This window comes from Pogona vitticeps, chromosome 9 (genome assembly GCF_051106095.1).
Source record: "Pogona vitticeps strain Pit_001003342236 chromosome 9, PviZW2.1, whole genome shotgun sequence".
NCBI classification, from domain to species: Eukaryota; Metazoa; Chordata; class Lepidosauria; order Squamata; family Agamidae; genus Pogona; species Pogona vitticeps.
Window position 1 is genome coordinate 21,154,723 of NC_135791.1, and position 23,130 is coordinate 21,177,852.

General features: G+C 44.5%; 1 protein-coding gene and 1 long non-coding RNA gene across 3 annotated transcripts; both read left to right on the forward strand.

Annotated features, from left to right (window-relative positions):
- The first annotated feature begins 651 nt into the window (after positions 1 to 651).
- LOC144584334 (uncharacterized) lies at positions 652 to 11,220 on the forward strand. Of its 2 annotated transcripts, none has more exons than XM_078380304.1 (4): positions 652 to 1,594; positions 4,298 to 4,418; positions 8,014 to 8,124; positions 10,284 to 11,220. In XM_078380304.1, exons 2-4 carry the CDS (start codon positions 4,370 to 4,372, stop codon positions 10,484 to 10,486), a joined length of 363 nt encoding a protein of 120 aa, XP_078236430.1. In that variant the 5' UTR covers positions 652 to 1,594; positions 4,298 to 4,369; the 3' UTR covers positions 10,487 to 11,220. The 2 variants fall into 2 exon arrangements, with proteins under 2 accessions (XP_078236430.1, XP_078236431.1); XM_078380305.1 differs by lacking the exon at positions 652 to 1,594 and adding an exon at positions 2,262 to 2,724.
- Positions 11,221 to 15,118: 3,898 nt separating this feature from the next.
- LOC140701941 (uncharacterized) lies at positions 15,119 to 19,107 on the forward strand. Its single transcript, XR_012080958.2, has 3 exons — positions 15,119 to 15,252; positions 16,260 to 16,397; positions 17,822 to 19,107. It is a non-coding gene; the product is annotated as an uncharacterized LOC140701941 (long non-coding RNA).
- The last annotated feature ends 4,023 nt before the right edge of the window (positions 19,108 to 23,130 follow it).

The window sequence follows — 23,130 nt, forward strand, 5'->3', positions numbered from 1 at the left end:
CAGTTATTCTTTCTGTTCACGGATGGGGCAAATAGGGGCATATCGTTGTTTCGCTATGTCACTTCCTTCATTGAACAAAATCAGAAGGAGAAAGTCACCACGGCCTGCTGAACGATGGCTGTGGGGTCAAGGCAGGGAATGGGGACTGGAAGAGGGTTGTCATCCATCGGAACGGGGGGAAATTGCAGCGATCTTTGGTTTCATTTACTCTTTCTGTACAAGGATGGGAGGGGAGGAAACAGTGAATACATTTTACACACACACACACCCCTTCCTGCCAAACATGATTATCTAGATCAGAGGCATAAAACTTGACGTCTTAAAAATGCTTTGAGCTACTAATCCCACAATTTCTTACCATGGGTCTTTCTGGCAGTGGGTGATGTGCACAAACGTGCTCTGCTTGAAGACAGCCTTATGTGATATAAAATTATCATTCCTGTGTCACTTGGCCGTGAAAAGACAGTGGCATAAACCATGAAAAAAAATTTTCATGCCACAATGCCTCTAACAATGCCCTTTAAAAGTTACTTGTGGAAAGAACTAGAAAATATCACTCCTTATAAATCAAAAGTGGTTTCTGAACTACTTTTTGTATAATTCTAGAACAACTTGTTACATTATTTATTGCCTTGAAATCCACTAGTAAAATTAACTCTGTTGCCTGTAACTAGTTTTCTCAAAGCTCTGGGTTGAGTTTAACAACCTATTCCACTTCTTCAATTCGTTTCTCTTCTACAAATACACTGAAAAGGCTTTTCTGAACCTTTTCTGGAAATGCTCAAGAGACGTGCAGTTTTAAGTTAGTGCACTTCCTTAGCAACCGGTATTTTAGCTCACATTCACCGTATTCAAAGGCAGGAAATGCCTGGGCAGATGACAAAGCAGGCTCGCCTTGCTTTAGAAAGACATTTTCGGAAAAGGAGGGGCAGAGTTTATGCGCCCTGCAGTCCAAGATCTATGTCTGCCTTCCGCGTTATGCCTTTTTGGTGGGCACCGGACCAAACCAAACCGTTCTTCAGCGAGGGATGGGCAGGATGATGGATGAAGACAGCTTCTAAGAACCACCTCGGGTTTTAAGCAAATTAAATTGGCACGCTCTACTGTGACCAGAAAATGCTGCATCATTTCCCCTGCAGACTGTCACGTCTGTGAATGCCAGCGACTGCAGCCAGCCGTCAGCTGCGGGGGCCCTTCCATCTTTTCTCACAAGCCACAGAGCAAAAATAAAGCAGCCTGCATACAGAGCCTTGAGAAAGGGTCCAGATTGAAGGGGGACGACCGGACAGATGTCGGCGTGTTTCTCAGCTGCCCACTGGTAGAATATCAGCTCATCCTCGTGGGAAAACAGATGGGACACCGTCCTGCCCATGGTGGTGACATATCTGAAAGTCGGGAGAGCTTCTTCTGATGCTCCTCCCCTTTCTGAGAATGTGATCTCCACCTTTTTCTTTCTACGAGACATCTTCAATTACATCAGCCAGGGGAAGTGACTTCTGTCTCCTAACAGAACCACACAACCTACAGTTTCCAGCACTGAAGATTATCTGACATTGGTTCTCCTTAGCTCTTGCTCCAGCTTCCTACCTGCCTGGTGAGTATTGGGTGCTACTTGAAGTAGGGAATCTTTGGGGGGCGAGGTGGTTTTTCCAAGGTTGACATTGCGCATGACCGATCATAACATGGTTCTATTACAATGACGGCTACTCTCCTGATGGTCATTTCAACTGGTGCAAATAATTAACAAGGCCATTGCATTTCTGAATTTAGTGAGCTGATTAAAGTCTCTTTGGCTGTCTAGTACCATGGGGAGAGGGCTGATGTCTGCTGCATGAAGCGGGGATGTCTAGGCCATCGTATAGCTTTATGATTGTGTATCATGCTGGGGCGGGGGGAGAGGGCTGAAGAGGGATCCTTGGCCGTTTTTGAATGAAGCCCCCTGTGAAACAAGCTGGAGGTGTCACACTCAGTTCACAAGGAGAGGGAATGTCAGTTTGCCAGCTCCCCCCCCCAAAAAAAAGACAAATGTCAAAAGAGTCAAGCCAGCCGAAAGAAAATAAGGAGCAAATTTAAAGATGGAAGCAACATTTGTGACTTTAAGGTCACCCTATGCAGCTCCAAGCTCATATGTGGTGCTTAGTTATTCTGAATTTAGTCCCTACGGCATCATTTCTCTGCTGCCCAGATGATCATCTGGATGGTGTAGGTGTGGGGCAATATGCTTCTCTCCCCCACGTATTTCTCTTTTTTAAACCCCCAAGCTTTGATCCAGTTCTACAGCAAAGGAGCCCAACCCACAGCCTCTGAGACCCCTACGGTCCTTTGAATAAACAATGTGCCGCTCCGACCATTTTTCTGTACTACCCAGCAGATTGACAGGAAGGAGAACTTTAGCTGTGATCAAGGTTGAATCACATTGCTTTCTGGGCAGAAACCTTTCCGAGCAGCAGAAATGGAATACTTGATTATTCTCCATTATGATGTCAGGGTTTCTGGAAGCCCGGAAGCTTCATGGGGTGTGGCTGTGTCGCTGCTCACGCCAACTTTTATTAAGACTCTCGCCCACATCCTTGAATGCACACACCCCTTCCCAGCCCCGATCTGGAATCCTGGGAAGTCTTTGGGGAGGAAAAAATGACGTGAGGCATTACAGTTACCCAGGCTGCACAAAGATAGTGTGCATGTTTGCAGATCCAGATACCTCTGACAGCTTGTCACTGTAAGGTAAGGCCGACCTACAGCGCTGTAATCTCTCAGAAATGTTCAGATCCCCTGTGGGGGGAGAAAAAGGAGGAAAAAAATGCTGTTTTTTCACAGTAAGAAGGAAGAGAGTTTGCATAAGGGTGAGGTTCAGTGTAGTGTTAGCCTTGATGGCGGAGGAGAAATCCTGTTTGTGTGAGAGAAAGACAGACAGAGACAGAAAGAGAGAGAAACATGGTTATGTGCATAGATGGGGGGGTGCGGGACATGTGCACAGTAGCCATGAAATTTATAGGATTTTTGGACGGCACGTTCCTTTCTAAACCGACTGCAGGGTGGTGCCTTCCAACTTAGACTTTTTCTCCCAGGTAAGCCCCATTTAGCTATCTGTATGTCAGATGAAATTCCAGCAACGGAGAAATGTGGGGTTTGTAGTCTGAAAAAATCTGAAAATCCCGTGCCCAGTGAACACAATAAGGAGGTTTTCTGTGTTTGTTTATGGATAGCCATCTCCTTTCCCTACCGAGAGCAGATGTGTCCCCCCTCAGGGCCCAAAATCTTGGGCAACAGGGCTTGGGGGCAAAAATTCTTGGACACAGAGCGTTTCTTTTAAATGTTATCGATAACTGTGTAGAAGAGTTTGGAGTTTTGGTGAGGAACTAAGCCATAAATTTGAAGGGTTTGCCTAAGCACGGTGATGCAAATCAAGATGTGCTAGGTTAAAACAGATGTTTGTGTCCGGTGATTCTAAACTGCATGTTAGGGAACATTAACATAACTTCTCCTTATTATGCCTCCAACAGAAATCAAAAGCCTTATTATTCAGATAAGACTTTTGCATTTAAGTTTTGTTAGTTGAGAACTGGGGCTTCTACTGAATAAGCATTCTTATTTCCTTTTTTAAAGCATGCATTTTTTAATCTCTCTCTCCTCCCCCACCCGCACAATGTCATTACAAAAATGCCTAAGGAAAAAATCAACTACAATGGCGGCCATCGTGTCTAGTATACAAAAAATAAAGTTACTATACACCCATGTATCTCTATAGAGGATCTGAGGATTTAAATTGTGTCCCCACCCCTTCCTTCTGGATAGCTCTACTCGTGAGATTATCAAAATGCTATTTTTTTAAAAAAAAAAATTGAATCTCTGTGTGGAAATTTACCCATGGGGATGGTGGTGGTAGAGATGATTTAGCATTCTGTAGTGGCAAAGATTCCATTTTCCCTCTCTCTGCTGGGTTTCTCTCTTTTATTCTCATTGTTATCATTATCTTAAAATGACAGAGCTAGAAGGGACCCTGTAGATCATCAAGTCCAGCCCCCACCAAGGAGGAACAGTGAGGAATTGAACTCCCAACTTCTGGCTTCACAGCCAAAGGCCTAGACCCCTGAATGGTCCAGCAGTTCTCTGTTTTCTGAAATGGGGATGAATTATGATCCGTCTTTAGAGATCTGCTCATTTGCAGGGGTAATTTTGAATTGCTAGGATAATCCGGCAGCAACTTCATGTTCTTCCTCTCTCAACTGTGCTTCCTTTTCGCATTTCTGTGTTTAACGGGTGTGTATGTGCGTCTTCGTTTTTTGCTATTTTTCAGAAACTGAAGCTACAGAATTTACAGAAAAAAATATTTATTATATTAGACACTGTACTCTGTTTCTCTGCTACCATGAAGACTCTTCTCGGATTCCTCTGCCTCTCTATGCTCCTGGCTACAGGTATGGATCAGAGAGTGGCCTGTTATGGGAGGCAGTTGACTGCGATGCGATCGGGGGGGGGGGGTCTTCACCGAGATCCTTTGGGATTCTTTCATTGCATAAAAACGAAACTGCTCTGACTCCTGAGAGCTGGCCAAGGGTGGTTCGCTGAAGACGAACACGAGACCAAATGGAGCTGAAGATCATCTGCAAGAGGGTGTCTCTAATCATCATGGCCCGTGGTGGCGGGTGTCTTCAATTCTGGAGGTGCTGTGGGTCCACCACTGGTTTCGGTTTTCAGTTCACAAGGATTATCTGAAGACCTGAACTGGGGGAAAGGGGCAGAATAGGGCTCAGTGCCTTTGATAGCTTCTGTAAAGTGCGGACGAAAACCCGGAGTCGATTCATTACCTATTTGCCATTGATATCACTTCCCTCCACTACACATTGGACTTTGTGGTTTTTTTGGTCAGCAGCCCCCAGAGCTCACCAGTTTTGCTGCCCATTAGGGTCAAGTCCTTCTTTTGAAAAATGACCAGTTCCCTAATCCCTTGCAGTGGCGTTGCGTGGGAGGGGCAGAAGAGCAGTCACCCCAGGGTGCGAACTTGTTTGGGTTGGAACCGCCATCCTTTCTGCCCCCCACACTCCATCTTGCCACTGGGCAGGGCTAGGTGGCTCCATCCATCTGACCCCCCCTTCCTCTCTCCCACCGCCACCCCCATCTCCATGCCTGCTGAGGCTGTCCAGCGAGCAGGGTGAGACAGCCACCCCCATCCTAGCACAAGAGTGGTGCTGGGTGACAAAAAGGAGTAGACCACCCCATCGAGGAGAGTGCACCGGCCACCTCCACCCAACCAAGGCTGGTGGAGGGGGTGTGGCTGCTGCTGGGCAGACAGAGCCATTCGGTCCAGGCGGGGGGGGGGTGTGTGTGCCAGGAATCCAGATGCCACTGTGCCTCTTCCTGGCTGCCATCGGGCTTTTGGTGGCACTGAGCCTGGCCAACAGCATCTTCCCGCTGGGCCGGTGGCAAGAGCAGAGTGTGACCATGCAGCAGGAACTGGAGATGCAGCCGCCTCCCCTCCACGCTCTGGCCCTACAGGGTAGGGGGTGCAATACTTGCCCCCCGAGTGCTGGCAAGCCACGCTACTCAACGGATCCCTTGCAGCCACATTGAGCTTAACCGCTCCCAAGTATTTCCTTTTGATTCAAAGGTGATTTGATTAATGGCCCTTGAGGCTTACTGAGGCCCATGTGTAAATGATCAAAAAAGCTCCTGGAGACTTTAATTCTTCCAGCACAGCTTCCAGATGTCTGATTAAGGCCAAGGTAAAGGTAAAGGTTCCCCTTGACATTTAGTCCAGTCATGTTCGGCTCTACGGAGCGATGCTCATCCCCGTTTCCAAGCGGTAGAGCCAGCGTTTATCCAAAGTCAGTTTCCGTGGTCACGTGGCCAGCACAACTAGACACGGAATGCCATTACCTTCCCACCAAGGTGGTACCTATTGATCTACTTGCATTTTTACATGCTTTCAAATGGCTAGGTTGGCAGGAGCTGGAACAAGTGATGGGAGTTCACTCCGCCGCGTGGATTTGATCTTACAATGGTTGGTCTTCTGACCTTGCAGCACAGAGGCTTCTGCGGTTTAACCTGCAGCACCACCACATCCCAAAGGCCAATACCAATTAAACCTGATTGCTTCTATACAAGTGGTCTCTTTTAATGCATTGGGATAAAAATAATTGTGGAAGATTAGGAAGGACTATTATGCTGGCCAGCCTGCTGACTTTAATAGGCCACAGCTTTAGACTTGAAAAATGTATCCTTGGACAGAACAAAACATCCCTTCCTGATACAGTGATGCCTCACTTAACGACGATAATCCATTCCAGGAAAATCTCCATTAAGCGAAAACATTGTAAAGCAAAATTAAAAATCCCATTGAAATGCATTGAAACCTGTTCAATGCATTCCAATGGGGTAAAAACTCACTGTCCAGCGAAGATCCTCCATATGGCGGCCATTTTCGCTGCCTATATAGTGAGGAATCCATCCCTAAGCACAGCGAGGAGCCATTTTAAGCACCCAGTGGCCATTTTGAAAACCCAACGATCAGCTGTTTTTGATCGTCATAAAGCGAAAATCGGTTCCCGAAGCAGGGAACTGATCATCGCTAAGCGAAATCCCCCCATTTAGACCATCATTTTGCGACCACAAATGCAATCGCAAAAAGATCGTCGTAAAGCGGATTTGTTGTAATGCAGGGCAATCGTTAAATGAGGCACCACAGTATTAGTGAAAGCCCGGGCAACTGTGAAGTTCTTGGCCTTAAACATTACCTGTGTAGATCACTGGTGGATTGCTTGTGGCCCTCCAGGTGTTTTTGGACTGCAGTTCCTTCACTCTCCATTGCTGGTTCCTTTGACTTGACCTGATGGGAGAGGCACTAAATCACATAATATTGGAGGGCTACTGGTTGCCCATCCCTGGTGTAAAAGGGTCCATCATGGGAGGCGCATAGTCTCATCCATGTCTACTTTGGCCTTGTGTTTAATAATTTGCTGGACTGGGTTAGTATTTAGTTAACCTAGATTTAGATAGCTCTTGTTTACAGCCAGAAATTCTTGGTACTGAAAAATCAGGGGGGCCAGGGAAACTGGTTATTGCCCCACTGTGTTTCTCTCTTTTTTAACACTTAATTGTTCGATATTCCTGTAATTTTTTTAAAAAAATTGCAATCTCTCTCTCTCTGTATCATGTCACGAAGGAGAAGAGAGGGCTGTGTTCAACGTTGGCCCTCCAGATGTTCTTAGACTACAGCTCCCAGAAGCCTTCACCACCACCTCTGCTGGCCAGGATTTCTGGGAGTTGAAGTCCAAGAACATCTGGAGGGCCAAGGATGGACATGACTGATTTAGAGTGTAAGGAAAATCTTATGACGTATCTGGCAGAATCTCCTCCACGAGACTGGTCATGCAGATCATTGTGTCGTCGTCTCACAGCCAGTGCAAGAAGGGTTTGCAAAGGGAACTTGCTAGAAAGGGGAAGATACTTACATCATTGCCCTTTCATGGTCATGTAGAGGAGGGGTTCTCAACCTTGGGTAACCCAGGTGTCTTTGGACCGCAATTCCCAGAAACCTCGGCCAGCACAGCCAGTGGTGAAGGCTTCTGGGAGTTTTCATTCAGCAACATCTGGGGACCCAAGGTTGGGAAGCACTAAGGTAGAATGATGTGATGTCTTCTGGCAGTTTCGCTCGATGGTTATTTTATCTCAAAGGAAGAGCACAATTGAAATGTATTCGCGAAGGCTTTCACGGCCGGGATCTAATGGTTGTTCTGGGTTTTTCGGGCTCTTTGGCTGTGTTCTGAAGGTTGTTCTTCCTGACGTTTCGCCAGTCTCTGTGGCCGGCATCTTCAGAGGACAGGTTGCTGTCCTCTGAAGATGCCAGCCACAGAGACTGGTGAAACGTCAGGAAGAACAACCTTCTGAACACAGCCAAAGAGCATGAAAAACCCACAACAACCACAGTTGAAATGACGAGATGATATTAATGCACTAAGGTAAAAAGCTTTCTGTCTTCTCATAGAATAACATGCTTTCCTTTCCTATTTCCAGCTTTCTCCGTTGAGTGTGAGAAGTGCCCTCTTGCTGAAACCTGTACTCCCACTAAAGAAAACTGCCCTAAACTGGACGGTTGTTTCACTTTGCAGTTGGAAAGCCAATCTAGTGAGTGAGAATGTTTATACGTCTTTCCAGGCCACTGAATTCCCTGTTTTTTGCAGCTGAACAAATCCATGTATACATGAAGCGTAGCATGACTGTAAGCCAGACCCTACCGGCCTGAACACACTAGATCTTGTTCGATCACAGAAGCTTGCTTGTTCAGTGGACAGTGATCCTGCAGATAGAGGAATCCTACTGTAATTGCATAAATTTGAGAACTTGGAAAAGTTCTCAAATTTATGCAATTACAGTAGGATTCCCCTATCCGCAGGATCACTATCTGCTGATTCGCTTATCCGCTGTCTGAAAATACTAAATAAAAAACCCGAAAACCCAGAAAAATATTTATTTATATGTATTTCTAGGGTATATTTGCTAGAACTGGCCACTAGAGGGTGACAGAAACCATGCAATGTATAGTGTTTGATATTTCTACTTTTTCAGCATCCGTGGGGGCGGGGCTTGGAAATGTTGCCCTGCAGATAACTCTGGTCATACTGTACCAAATCTATGGGAAAAGACCAAACCTAGAAAAGACTACTGTTTCATTTAAGTATTTGAAATGTTGCACGAATTTTTTTTTTTTTTTTTGCATTTCTTAACTCTAATTAAGAAATGAGCAGATTTCTGCTTTTGCTGTGCGGGTATGGGTGTGTTGTGGGTGTGTCTTGCTTCTTGAAGGAAAAGGATACTAGAGGCATTTTATGCAAATTATGCCGCCCATGAAGAGGATGAGAAAGAGCTTCTTGTTTTGCAATTAGTTCAGATTGTTTTGAGAAAAAGTCGGGAAGGCTTAAATCAGCTTAATTGCCGCCCAGAGTAAACCTTTGGTCTAGATGGGCGGGGTATAACTCTAAATAAATAAATAAATAAATAAATACATAAATAAATAAATAAATAAATAAATAAATAAATAAATAAATAAAATAGGCTCCCTTATGTCCTCGAAACTCCAGGGAAGAAATTTTTGACATGGTTTTGAGGGGGGTCTAGCATTTCTGCCTCTAAACGTGATTTTTTTTTAAAAAAATTACTACTAGAGAGTAGAAGAGAGCTTTCTCACTTTAAAAAACCCCTCTTGTTAAGGGGAAAAACTGGCAATGGGGAGAGAGAGTTTGGCTCTCCAAATTTTAGATATACACTATTGTGGTTTCTAAAGTTCTATAAATTGTCCATTCCTGTTTATAAGTGGAAGAGATTTAGCATTTGAAGTCATTATGTTAGCCTGGGGAAGTGTATCAAGACAACACACACACACACACACACACACACACACACACACACACACACACACACACACACACACACACACACACACACACACACACACACACACACACACACACACACACACACACACAAGCCAACCCAAAACAAACAAGAGACCAAAATTTTGCAATTCCTGAAAACTGTTATGTTTTAAGTGAGCTTTTGTGGATCAAGTCCACCTGCTCTGAAATAAAGGGAGACTATGTGACTGTTGTATTCACATACGGCCCCAGACCAGGTGAGGATACAGCTAATGGCCAAAGTGACAACAGTTTGTTTGTAAAGGAATAGGATTGTCAAACTATGAATAATTTCAGTCTAATAATAGCATAGTTGACACAAATGGCAAAGTGAGGGAATCATTGTAGAATTTCATACTTGGTAATGAGCTACGAACCCTGACTAATGTTTAATCCCTTTGAGTGGGTCTTCAGCATCTATATATACCTTCTCTCAGCTGTTTCTCTTTCATGCCTAGTATTGCAGTCACTGACTTAGAAAAAAAAATACTACAGAACTACACCTGAAACAGCTGAGATAACATACATAAAGATGTGAGCTGCTTTTTAATGTGTGACTCTGGAGTTATATATGCAAAAGAAGCCATTGTTTACGTTCCAGAGAGAATGCCGACAATACAAAGGGAGTACTTTCTTTAGAAATGGATTTCCCTGAATGTGTGCTTTAGCCCCCAGGATCCTGTGGATTCGGGTTGCGATGACTTTGCACAATTTTGTCAGTCATGGTTGCGATGACTTTGCACAATTTTGTCAGTCATAGTGAGCGTTCCAACAGAAAAAAGGGAACAGGCTACACATTAGAGGGAGAGATATCTTTGGATCACAACGAACTGCGAACTCTTCTAATCACTTCTCTGTCTTTGTTCTGTTCAGAACAACTCATCACAAAGGACTGCATGCCAAAGAACGAATGTGAAGAGTTGAAAGGAAATGTGGGGAAGGTGATACCAAAGAAATACGGGAACTATCCCGATGGAGCCATTGTTCGAAAAGTAGAGTGCAGCAAAGCCTACGGCTCACCTGCCTCTCTCTTGCTGACGCTGGCTGGGCTTCTGCTGATGAAGCTTCTCTTCTAACTCATCACTTCCAAGCGAGTCCAGGTGGAACAAGGACTCTCTATTTTCTGCATGTGCGTGCACACTTCTTCTCTGAAGCTTTCCGATGCCATTGCTCTTCCTCCTGTGGTTTGCTGAATGGATCTGAATTAAATCTAGATGGGATAACTTCTGGAATTTAGGCATTGTTGCTCTTGAGATGGGGGTTCTGATGGCCTGGGAGGAAGGACTGTTCATTGCTGGGTATCTACTGGAGACAAAACCAAAATCTGTGTCAAATCATATGTTGGCCCATGTGACCCTTAGGGAAAATATAGGATGGTGCCACAATGCCTAGATAAACACAACTGATTTGATAATAACTATGGATCTCCTGTTTTTGGTCCTGGATTGAGGTTCTATGAAATACGTTCTATCTTTGTCTTAGGCCTTTTTGGTAGCACAGGGATCTGGAACGTTTGGTGGTTTGTTTCTTTTCTGAAGTTTTGTTTCATACCCGAAAGCTGTGGAAAACCATTATGCTGCAATGATTGCCACAAACGGTTATCTCTCCTTTGTAACGAAGATCAAGATCCATATCATGTCCTTCTTCGGGCTGACCGCTTCCTGCTTAGTGGAGTTGATATCCTTGAGATGTGTTGTCAAAAACTTTCACAGTTCAGTTATGTGGAAGACAAGATGCCATCATGCTCTTATGTGTTTGCTATTCCTCTGGAAATGGTGATAAATAAATATGTCGTTCTCAAGAACCACAAGATGCTTCTAATGTTTTTATTTCTGCTACACAGTCACATAGCCATTAAGATCTGGCCAGATTTCAGTCTGGTTTGGACTGGTTTGTATGAGGTCTGGATTAAAGCAAAGTAAATTTAGAAATCTGTTTGAGTCTGGGGCAGGTATTAAACTGAGTGGAGCAGAATTTGATTCAACCAAATAATCTGGTGCCGGCAAGTCAATTCTGACATATGGTTTTCCAAGTAGAGAATACTCAGAAGTGGTTTACCATTCCCTTCTTCTAGGGACACCTTGGGATTGTGCAGCTTTCCCAAAGTCACACAGGCTGGCTTTACTTGCAGGAGGCAGCCAAATTTTAAAGTTCATAGTCACCAACCTCTGAAATTTAGGTGTCTTGAAACATGGCAGGATAGTTTCCCTCTATCAAATCTGTCATGTCACCAAATTTTGTATACCTCAGTGCAAAAAAAAAAAAAAGTGTATAGCCATTTTGGTTTCCCTATGCTGTTATCATGGGCCAGGGTGTGGACTCACCTCCATTACCATCTCCACACAAGAATTGGAGGTTGTTCATGACTTTGTGTACCTTAGCTCAATGATCTATGACACTCTCTCCCTAGATGTCGAGCTGGATAAATGCATTGGCAAAGCAGCTACCATGTTCTCTAGTATGGCTTAATAAGAAGCTGACGGCATAGACCAAGATCCAGGTTTATAGAGCCTGTGTCCTGAGCACACTCCTGCACTGCAGTGAGTCTTAGAGCCTTTGTGCATGGCAGGAGAGGAAGCTGAACACCTTCGATATGCGTTGTCTCTGATGCATTTTTGGTATCACCTGGCAGGACAAAGTTCAAATAGGGTAGTCCTAGAACGAGCTGGATTTTTTAGCATGTATACATTACTGAAACAGCAATGTCTACATTGGCTTGGGCATGTTGTGTGAATGGCTGATGGTCAGATTCCGAAAGATCTCCTGTATGGAGAATTATTGCAGGGAAATCACCCCAGAGGGAGACCACAGCTGCGATATAAGGAGATCTGCAAGTAGGATCTGAAGGCTTTAGGAATGGACCTTAACAGATGGGAAATCCTGACCTCGGAGCGTTCAGCCTGGAGGGAGGCAGTGCAGCATGGCCTCTCCGAATTTGAAGAGACTCTTGTCCAGCAGGCCAAGGCAAAGAGGCAGTCCTGAAAGCAGCAAAATCAGGGAGCTGGACAGGGGATAGATTGTATTTGTCTTCAGTGTGGAAGGGATTCTCACTCCTGAATTGGTCTTCTCAGCCACACTAGAAGCTGTTCCCTCCATACAGAGCACGTTACCATAGTCTCTCGAGACTGAAGGATGCCTAATCAATGCTATCATGCTTTTACTTTGCAAATTTATATATCATTGCTGCTCCAAAGCTCCTAATTAAAAACTTACAATTTAGCAGACCCTGAGGGGTATGTTCATATTACATTCCCTAGTTTTATGGGGCTGCACGTGCATGTGTGTGTGTGTGTGTGTGCGTGCACACACACACACACACACGTCTGTCAACTTTGTCTTTGCAATATTCATTTTATATATACAATAGGACCCCATGATCTACTGCGAATGCCTGAAACCGTGGATAGTAGCAAACTCTACTATACAACATACAAGGGGGCAGGACAAAAACCACAAGGCCCCCTTGTATGTTGTATATAGGGGTTGTGATAAACCATGGATAACTGAAATGACGGCTACTGATTCCATGGACACATAGAATGAGTAGTGTAAATACCAATTTTAGAAATATATTGTAAACACAAAGTTTACTTTTTTAAAAAATATATCAAAACAACAGAAGTGATATAAAAGTCAATGCTACTAATAGTACACGCCTGATTTCCTTTCACCAGCACTAAAGTGGGAGTTGCTTGAAGGAACATGGAAGAATGCAAAGACACATACAATTACTGTATACGTAGATTCACTCTCCAGTGCCCCTCTTGGACACACGTATTGGAATCCTACTGCCTAACCAAGCTATGATCGTCTAAATTTAGCCACTCTGGGTCAAAGCCCTCCTCACCCTACCCAGTTAGATCTGTGCACCCTACCCAGAAAAGCACAGCGGAACAACCCATTTTTTGTAAAACCTTTCCTATTTGAGTACCGCCCTTCCTTTTCCTTTGTTCTTCCTCCCAACCAGTCCTAAACGACTAGAAACTGTGGAGAGACAGAGCAGTGTTCAGTCTACAAACAGCTAGGCTTCAGATTTTGCTAAAAAACCTACATTTCAGTAATTGAAGGAACAGTTTTGGCTCCGGGGCCTAAGGTGCAGGGAATTGGTGTTGAGGGTTCACTTTGTTTCCGGGGCAACCGTCTCACAACCGGAAGACGGGAATGTTTGGAATTGTGTTTCACTTCCGGCTTGGTGGCTTTGCGAAAGCTTGGTAATTGGTAACTCCTAGACACATTGAACATGGCCAAAGAGCCCGAAAAACCCACAACAACCATTAGATCCCGGCCGTGAAAGCCTTCGCGAATACAGTGAACACTCTTCGTCAGAGGTGGAAGAAATTAGGGGGTTTTTTTGGATCCAGGAAAAAAAAAACTATCCAGGATCTCCACTGGTGAAGCTGCCTCAGAGATTTTTGGAGATCCAGAAAAAATGACTTCTCTATTCTCTGTTCTACACCCAATGCTGGAAAGAAACAGTTAAACATTTGAAATGAAGCACGCAAAGCCTGGCAGGTGTGTTGTTTCTTGCAAGGTGGAGCCTAGCTTGGGTTCAGATGGGTAAGTTCTAAAATTTCAGTAGCTGAAGCATCTGGCTACAGAGCCAGAGGTCGAGAGTTTGATTCCCCAGCGGGCCTTCCAAAAAGAGGCTGGACTTGATGATACACAGGGTCACTTTCAGCTCTGCAATTCTACGGTGGTGGTGATGATGACATGCTATTGCTTTTGGGGGGGGGGATTGATCCTCGTTTGCAGGCAAACACTGGTCCAATTTGTGCATCATAATGAATTAAGCATCCCGGGCAGTTGGGCACACTGACACACTGCCTTGGTCATGATAAGAATTCTTAAGAATTCTGGTTTATTGTGATGTCTGAATATGGTCACAGCATCTCAGCCTGCCCTGCCCTGCTTACCAGGTATGGGTGCAAAGAAAGAGGGAAGGCAACAAACACTCAGCGTCTCCTCTTCATGAGTGAAACCACATTGCAAAAGACCAGCCTTGGACTTCACCGCTCTTTAGAGAACTGAGGAACGTGAGTTTTCCAAATACTTGTTGGAAAGAGTAAAAGCTTGATCTGGTTGGGAAGAAGGAGGAAAGCCAAGCACCAAGTAGACTGGCCATGGAAAATAAATAAGTTAATCACTCAATCACTCAATCACTCAATCACTCACTCACTCACTCACTCACTCACTCACTCACTCACTCACTCACTCACTCACTCACTCACTCACTCACTCACTCACTCAATCAATCAATCAATCAATCAATCAATCAATCAATCAATCAATCAATCAATCAATTAGGTCAGCTGGTTGTTGTGGGTTTTTCGGGTTCTTTGGCCGTGTCCTGAAGGTTGTTCTTCCTGACGTTTCGCCAGTCTCTGTGGCCATGGGCCTCTTCAGAGGGCAGGAGTCGGAACTCTGTCCATGCTCTGTTGCTGTTTGTTGGATAGTTGAGTACTTATAGCTGTGGGAACAGCTTTTGTCTGTGAAAAGTGAAAGAGTCCACAGTGTTACGCCTTTGGCTTAAAACTTTGCTACAGAATAATAGGAAGAGAGACAGCCCAATATTATTTGCTACAGATTCCCAGAATATGTAGAGATTTTAAATAGCTACGACCATTTAACAACAGTGTCAGGCTTTAACCTTTCTAAGCCCGCTTCCTTTCTAAATGTTTGTATATTTATTCTTACCTTTTGTTTTCTAGGCGCTTGAACTCACCGCGTCTTTTTCCTTGAAGAGAATGGTGTTGTGCTAGGCATTTCACTCAGCTGTACTTCCCCATCACCATGCAGCCTCTTCTGAGGTTCTTCTTGATCTTCTCAGTGGTCCTGATGAAAGGTAGAGAGTATGAACTGCTACCCTGGACAGGAGGAGGGGATTGGTCTCTTGGGATCAGAGGAGTCAAATGAGATCCATAGTGAAATCACTAGAGTTTCAAGGCATCACTAAAAGTTCTCAAAGATGCAGAAGATTGGCTTGCTCAAGCTGGAACTGGGAGAGATCAAAGGTCGTCTCAGAGAGGCTTGGAAAGTTTACTTTGGGTTCTCGCGTTCCCATGATAGCCAAGCTGGTTGGAGGATTCTGGAAGCTGTAAATCAGAAAAGTAGTAAGAAGAGACTCTAGTCCCAGGATATAAATATTATAGTGTGCATTTTATTCCAAATTAAAAGCCTGACGTGTTTCGGCTTAGCCTTTTCAGCCTTTTTCAAGGGTGCGAAGATTGCACTTTTGTTGGCTGTATTTAGAGAGACGTGTTCATTAAATTTGGGCCCAGCTCCTTTTGAATGAGTTAAAATTCCAAAGTGCAATATTCTTGCCCTTGAAGAAGGCTGAAAAGGCTAAGCCGAAAGGTGCCTGGCTTTTCATTTGGAATAAAGTGCACACTATAATTTTTACATTCTTGGGCCAGAGTCTTTTCTTGCCTTGCAACTTTGGTGGATGTATTCATTCCTAAGTGTAATCAAACCAGAAAAGTAGCCTTTTCCAAGCTCCATTGAGCCAGTGGTTCCCAAACATCTCCAGATGTTCTTGGACTACAACTCCCAGAAATCTTGCTTAGCACAGCTAGTGGTGAAGGCTTCTGGGGCTTCTAGTCTAAGAACATTTGGGGACCACTGGCTGAGAACCACTGCTTTAGAGAATGGGAAAAGGCTTAACCGTAAGGTGAACACAGCCCTTCAAATAATAATAATAATGTCAGTTCTGACATTATTTTTGGTTTGGTGACTGCATTTGCTTTTTTGCAAGCCACCTTAGAAAACAAGGTTCTTTAATAAAAGCAGGGAGAAAGGACTGAATTTAATAAACACTGTAACATAGCGATCTGTCCACACCTGTTGCAACAGGTTTTTCTGTACCTACGCCACCTGTCCCTTTGAAATGCGAAGCGTGCGTTGCTGAGGCTGAAACCTGTTCTGGGGGGAAAGAATCCTGTCCTTCCGGGGTGGATAGCTGCTTCACACTGTCTCTGGAAGTCAAAAATGGTAAGTGGCAGGACTGGCGTGTCATTTCCACCCGCTACACAAGCCACAATGCGCACAAGACCCACAAACATCTCTTATCACTCTAAATCAGGCCCTTGGTCCACTAGGAAGGATGGAAGGCCAGCCTATTTGTTCAGAATGTGCATGCTTTTCTCTCCTTTTCTCCCCCTCTTGTCAGGCCTTCCCACCCCCCTGTTTTCTCTGTAAACGTCTATCCGAAGCAGCATTTCCATCTGTTTAAAGCCAATCAATGCTACTAGCGGAGCCGAAGCTAGTAATGGTTAAGCTTGTGAAATTGGCTTAGTCAATTGGAGCAACTGGCTGTCGAATCAGAAGCCAGGGTTTTGACGCCCCACCATGTCTCCTTGAGAAGAGCCAACCTAGGTGGCCTTGGGCAAGCTGCAAGGCCCCAGGGCACTCCCTAGAAGAAAGGAATGATCAACCACTTCTAAGTGCTCTATAATCTGGATAGGATTGCCATGAATCAGAATCAGGTTGACAGCTTATCATTATTATTATAACCATTGTGTATCAGGGAAGCAGCCCAACCCCCTTTCCATCATCATGTCTGACATCCTGAAAGCAGGAAGAACAACATGTCTGAACATGAGCTCCTCTGCTATTCATGGGTATTTTCCATGTCATTTGAAACCTTGATCATCCCAGTGTTCTAATTTGTACGCAGAGGCCCTGCGGACAACAGGGGAGGTTGCTGGTGGAGATTTCTCGGGTCTGTTGAATCTGATAGAGGTTTTAATCTCATGTTTACCGGGGCTATCCAAAGTGCCAGATCCATCCTGGAGACACAGCTCAGCACCTTCCTGTAAAGTTCAGACTAAAACCCAAACCATCAGTCCCTTCTTTTTCTATGTTCAGACCCGTTGCCTTCCATACCTCGAGGGTGAGGAAACTGGGGACACACTGAAGGTGTTTTGGGTATATTTAGATGATGCCTGAATAAAGTGACAACAAGCAAAGTGACACACACATGCACAAACCTATAGTCATGGAATCATAGATTAGTGAAGTTGGAAGGGGCCTATAAAGTCATCATGTCCAATCCCCCTTAATGCCGGAATATAAATCAAAGGATAGTAACAGAAATTTTGCCGTTCTTGGAAAAGTTACATGTTGTTGCAGCTATTTAAATCTTAAAAATCTTAGAAAAGCAGAGCTGGAAGGAACCCTATGGATCCAACTGTCAGGGAGACAAAATGGGGAATTGAACTCACAACTTCTAGCTCTGCAGCCCGATGCCTAAGCCACTGAGCCACTAAACCATTCTGTGGTGTTTTGCTTTTGTCAGTCACTATGAACATGCCAATGGAAAGGCGATGTATAAAATGGGCAGATGGGGTTTTTTTTTAGGGCATAACGACTGTGAATAGAGGATTTAATGATCATATCTTTATGTTTATCTTCAGGAGACGAGGCCACTAAACCGCACGGCTCAAAAGGCTGCATGCCAAAGGCTAAATGCGTAAAATTAAAAGGAGAAATCGGGAACCCTATACCCGATGAATATGGGAGCTATCCAGCTGGGGCGATTGTGAAAAAGGTGGGATGTACAGACATCACGGGGTCAGAAGTTTCTGAAACATCTCCCTCTTCTTCTCCATCCTTTTCTGGACCTCCCGCCTCTTTCCTGCTCTCTCTCTTCGGATTCCTGCTCATGAACGTAATCTTCTAGTGATTTTTTTGGGCAGCAAGATCTCACTTGAAGAATAATGCCTCTTATCTACATGTAGCGCACAGCCTGTTCTGACCCTAGTCCTGTCACTTCCTCCACCTTTGGTTGGAAACGAATAAAAGTCAGGTGCACAACGGACGGAAATCCTGTGGTTGATTGACGAATGAGAAGCAGGCGAGAGGGACCGAATCGTGGAAACGGTCCTGGAGCGGCCCTGATAGACGGGAGCCGAGTGAGACCAAGGAACTGAGAAGTTTCTTGGGCCTTGCTACGTTCCCAAGAATCAGTCAGAAGCCTCCTCAGAACCAGTTCAGTGGGACACACCACAAAGTATAAATACATGGCCTGCCCAATACAAGGAACTTGGAAGTTTAGCTTTGGGAGTTGGCCTGCAAGCTTTTGAACCTCTTTGTGATCAAGGACGAGCAAGGGCTGCAATGTTTCACAATGAGGCTGATGCTGTACTTGAAGAAGGAAAGCCCATTTCCTGTTGAGGTGCCCAGCCTCACCCAGCTACAGTTTCAGAACCCATTGTTCTCAAACAGAAATATATTTGTCCAACAGACTTCTGGATGATTTCCCAGGTTTCGCAAGGCCTTTTTGAACCTTCTCATATCAGCCAGTTGATTTCCTCCCCTTTTAGACAGCGAGTCCCATGTTTCCCTACTGCCTACTGTGAGAAAGAGCAAACATTTACATTTGTTTGTAAAGCTTTCGGTAGAAAGTCGAACAGTGTTGGTCTTAGTGAAGGGGCTATTTCAGTGAATTCCAGTAATAAGCTGGGAAACTTAGAAAGGCGATTACACAATTCTTGAGTGTTTGTGGCTTTTTTCCAAATGCAACAGAATGTCTGAGGATGCATTGAGCTGTCCTTTGTGAGGATTGTGTAATCATAATCTTGATTTAAGCTCTAATTACATGCATAGGACCGCACTGTAAACTTTTAAGTTTTTCCATTGAGTTGCCTTCATTTTAGGTATTAAAGTAGTCACATTTAAGAACGTTCTTCATTTTATACAAACACTCAAGCCTTTGGTGCTTTCTGTCCCAATGCCATGAAACTCTAAAAGTCGCAACCCCCTTTTAGAATAGCCAGCTAACCTGCCATTCCCCCATCACTTTTGCATAAAAAAGACATTTTTAATGGGGAAAAGTCATCCCATCGTAGAAAGTGGAGGCTTCTTTCTCCACCTGAAGATCTGTTTCTCATACATACATGCTCATTTTAATATCCCGCTCAGAAAGGTCAAGAAATAAATTATTTGACAAGGGCTACAATACATATAAGGTGACCTGCAGACCTCACAGAAAATTCTTGGGCCTCATGACCCCCCTTGTTGGGAACTACTGGTCTAGACGCTTTATCCCACCGCAGCGCTAGCCTATACACAAGCAGATAGTACTTTGAGAAACAACCCTACAAGATTTTCAAAGATATTCTATATGCCTACCCTAAAATTTTATCTGGAGATTTCTTCCACAACCTTGTTACTGATAAGAGCTACCCCTTTGTGCTCTTTCCATCAATATGCATTGAGAGATATGTTTCATTATCTTGTTTGGGGGTTCTGAGTATCACAGCGCCCACTATCTTAATAGTCTCCTGTTCTCTGGTGGCTTTGGTCAAGCAAAGGCAGAGCAGATAAGGCGGGATGATCGTATGGACCTCAGTTTTAGACCAATCTGTTTTCTTTCTGTTCTCTTCCTCCATATATGTGATTTTGTAAAACACACACACACACACACACACACACACACACACACACACACACAAACATTTGTGTTCATTTCTCCTTTTTTAATGTTTGGTGGTAAGTACATTCATTCCTGGGACATGGTGGTGCTGTGGGTTAAACCGCAGAATCCTCTGTGCTGCAAGGTCGGAAGACCAGCTGTTGTAAGATCAAATCCACGTGACAGAGTGAGCTCCCGTCACTCGTCCCAGCTCCTGCCAACCTTTGAAAGCATGCAAAATGCAAGTAGATAAATAGGTACCACCACAGTGGGAAGGTAACAGCGTTCCGTGTCTAGTCGTGCTGGCCACGTGACCACGGAAACTGTCTATGGATAAACGCTGGCTCTACGACTTGGAAACGGGGATGAGCACCGCACCTTAGAGTCTGACACGACTGGACTAAACGTCAAGGGGAACCTTTACCTTTACCTTATATTAATTCCCAGTGTGATGTAATGTGTAGAGTGATGGACTAGGAATCTGGAGAACAGGGCTCAAATCCCCAATCAGCCATGGAAACTGACTGGGGAGGTAGAACTGGTAAAACCACTCCTTAAATGTCTCACTTGAAAGCTTTATTAGGGTTGCTATAAATTGGTTCTGACTTGACAGCATAGAACACACACGTATTTATTTGAAATTTTGAAAACAAGTTCCAAGGAATCCAATGGAGGCATACTTTCAATGAGATTCCAGCTTTACTTGGAAAAAAAAAGATACACAGTAATGAAAACAGGAGGAAGAAGCCCCATGTACCTTAAAGGCTAGCAAGTGTTGTTTAGCATGCCCTTTCAGATGCAAGATGGAAATCTGTGTCATTGACTGCGATGAGTTAACAGGTGGGAGTGGGCTGACCAAACATTACCAAAATAGAAAAGAGAAAGAAAAAATCCTCAGCAAATGTATGCTACTGCAAAAGACAAAATGGCAGAATTGGGCAAAGTTTTTTCCATACATATGGTAATCCAGGAACTTAGGAAAACATGCGGTCAGAGTTCTTTATACGAAAGAAAGGAAAACATCAAAGTCAAAGAAACGGGGCTACATGTTCTAAAGCAGGGGTGTCCAACCTTTCACCTTCCCTGGGCCACATTAGAAGATGAAAATTTGGTTTGGGTCGCACATAAATTTGGTTTGGGCCGCATGGGGGGCAGCCCTAGCCATCCTCTGCAGCCCTGCTCCAAGCGCACTTACCGGCAGCTGCGATCTCAGACAGCAGAGGCTGCCAGCTTCGACTCCGGCGGCTTTATGGGGCCGGGAGGGGGTCCGCCTATTGACGGGGATGGTGCAATGCAGTCACGCAGCCCCCCTGTCCCCTCCCCTCCCACTCCTTCCTTCCTTCCCTCTCTCCCCCTCTACTGTTATGACATGCCCCGGCCACATTCCGGCCGCAAGCACTGGCAGTGTAACTTAAAACTTTGGAATTTCTTGGAAAATAAAAAATTGCATTGGGCCACATTATGAGCTGACCTGGGCTGCATGCGGCCCTTGGGCCGCAGGTTGGACAAGCCTGTTCTAAAGCTTCTGTGTGAAGATTCTTGGTGGCACCTGGGGATACTTGGTAAGTCTGCTCTGCCCAATCATCCGCCATCTCTCTGGCATACCGGAGTGGTGGACAGAAGACAGAATTATACCTACCAGCCAATCTTTGCATGATCTGCTGTAGATCACTAAGGATTACTCTGACTGTCAAACATTTTACAGCAGTAACAGCTGTTTGTTGGGGGATTCTGGGAATGACTGTCCAAAAAAAAAAAGAAAGAAAGAAAGAAAGAAAGAAAGAAAGAAAGAAAGAAAAGAAAAGAAAAGAAAAGAAAGAAAAAGAAAGTGATATTTTCAAGTACAGGGAAATACTAGAAACTTACTAATTGGGCTACATAGTTTGTGATTTTGCCTAAATGTATGCTGATGTTAGGAAAGTGTGAAGGCAGGAGGAGAAGGGGATGACAGAGGATGAGATGGTTGGACGGTGTCAGCGAAGCAACCAACATGAATTTGACCCAACTCCGGGAGGCAGTGGAAGACAGGAGGGCCTGGCGTGCTCTGGTCCATGGGGTCACAAAGTCAGTTCAGGTTATGAGGATCTCAGTTTACACTGCTTAAGAAGTAGCCATGTTAGTCTTTAGCAGAGTGCTGGCAAAAATAAAGAAGGCGAGGAGACAGAAAGGGAGAAATCCCTTGGCACCTTAGAGACTAGTAATTTGTTATTCCACCATGAGCTTTCATGGATCAAAATCAACTTCATGAAAGCTCACAATGACATAAACCTGTTAATCTTTAAGGTCATAATCTTTTGTCTTTTCTCATATGCTCACTCACTCATTCCCTCCCTCCCTCTTCATTTTTGTCAACACGTTCGCACCGATGTAAATCAAAATGGTGGCTGTCACTTAATGAATGTATCTCTTATCCGTCATAGCTTTTCAGCAATATCTTGCCACTGTAAGTTCGACCTAGCTTACAAAATCATGTGCGTGGGAACACCCTTGTGTTTGCATTGCCGTACAATAAAATTCCGGGTTCAGAAGTTTAATTGACTCTCTGATTAAAACTGAGAGCAGCAAATAGTAGTTACCGGTTTAGGAAAGAGCTCTAATCAACCTAAAATAGTGTAAAACCTTTTCTTTTGTCCAGGCGTCACTTTGAAGTGTGACATTTACTTGGGTCTAGGCACCAACTTTACTGGAAACCTGCAGACTTCTGAAGCTGACAAAGATAGCTGTGTGATTACTGTGGCTGAAAATTTGCGAGCGGGATGAGAGGTGCAGAAGGCAACTCTCAGCCTGAGAATGGCTGGGCCAGTTCTCCCTTGAGGTGGGATGGAGCAGGCCATTATTACACGGCAGGTTTCTCGTCTTTGGAGATGATGGCTGAAATCTGGTTGCATAGCTCCCGTCGCTTGTCCCTGCTCCTGCCAGCCTAGCTGTTTGAAAGCATGCAAATGCGAGTAGATAAATAGGGACCATCTCGGTGGGAAGGTAACAGCATTCCGTGTCTAGTTGTGCTGGCCACGTGACCGCGGAAACTGTCTATGGACAAAACACTGGCTCTGTGGCTTGGAAACGGGGATGAGCACCGCGCCCTAGAGTCGGACATGACTGGACTAAACGTCAAGGGCAACCTTTACCTTTACCTTACAGTTTTAGGCTCAATAGGTCTATAGGATGTAAAATAATTGGTAGGAATGCAATTGTATGAAATTGCTTCCCTCCAGTTCCCTGCATTCTACCATAATCGCACAGCTTTTTTCAGTGCGATGTCTCCTCCTTCAGTCTCCTTACAATCACTCTCCTATCTCCATTTCATTC

Excerpts from the sequence above, each read along its gene's own strand:
- LOC144584334 (XM_078380304.1), top strand. The coding sequence starts at position 4,370 with ATGAAGACTCTTCTCGGATTCCTCTGCCTCTCTATGCTCCTGGCTACA. Across the intron at positions 4,419-8,013 it reads CTCTATGCTCCTGGCTACAG|CTTTCTCCGTTGAGTGTGAG; the intron begins GTATGGATCAGA and ends TCCTATTTCCAG. Across the intron at positions 8,125-10,283 it reads GCAGTTGGAAAGCCAATCTA|AACAACTCATCACAAAGGAC; the intron begins GTGAGTGAGAAT and ends TGTTCTGTTCAG.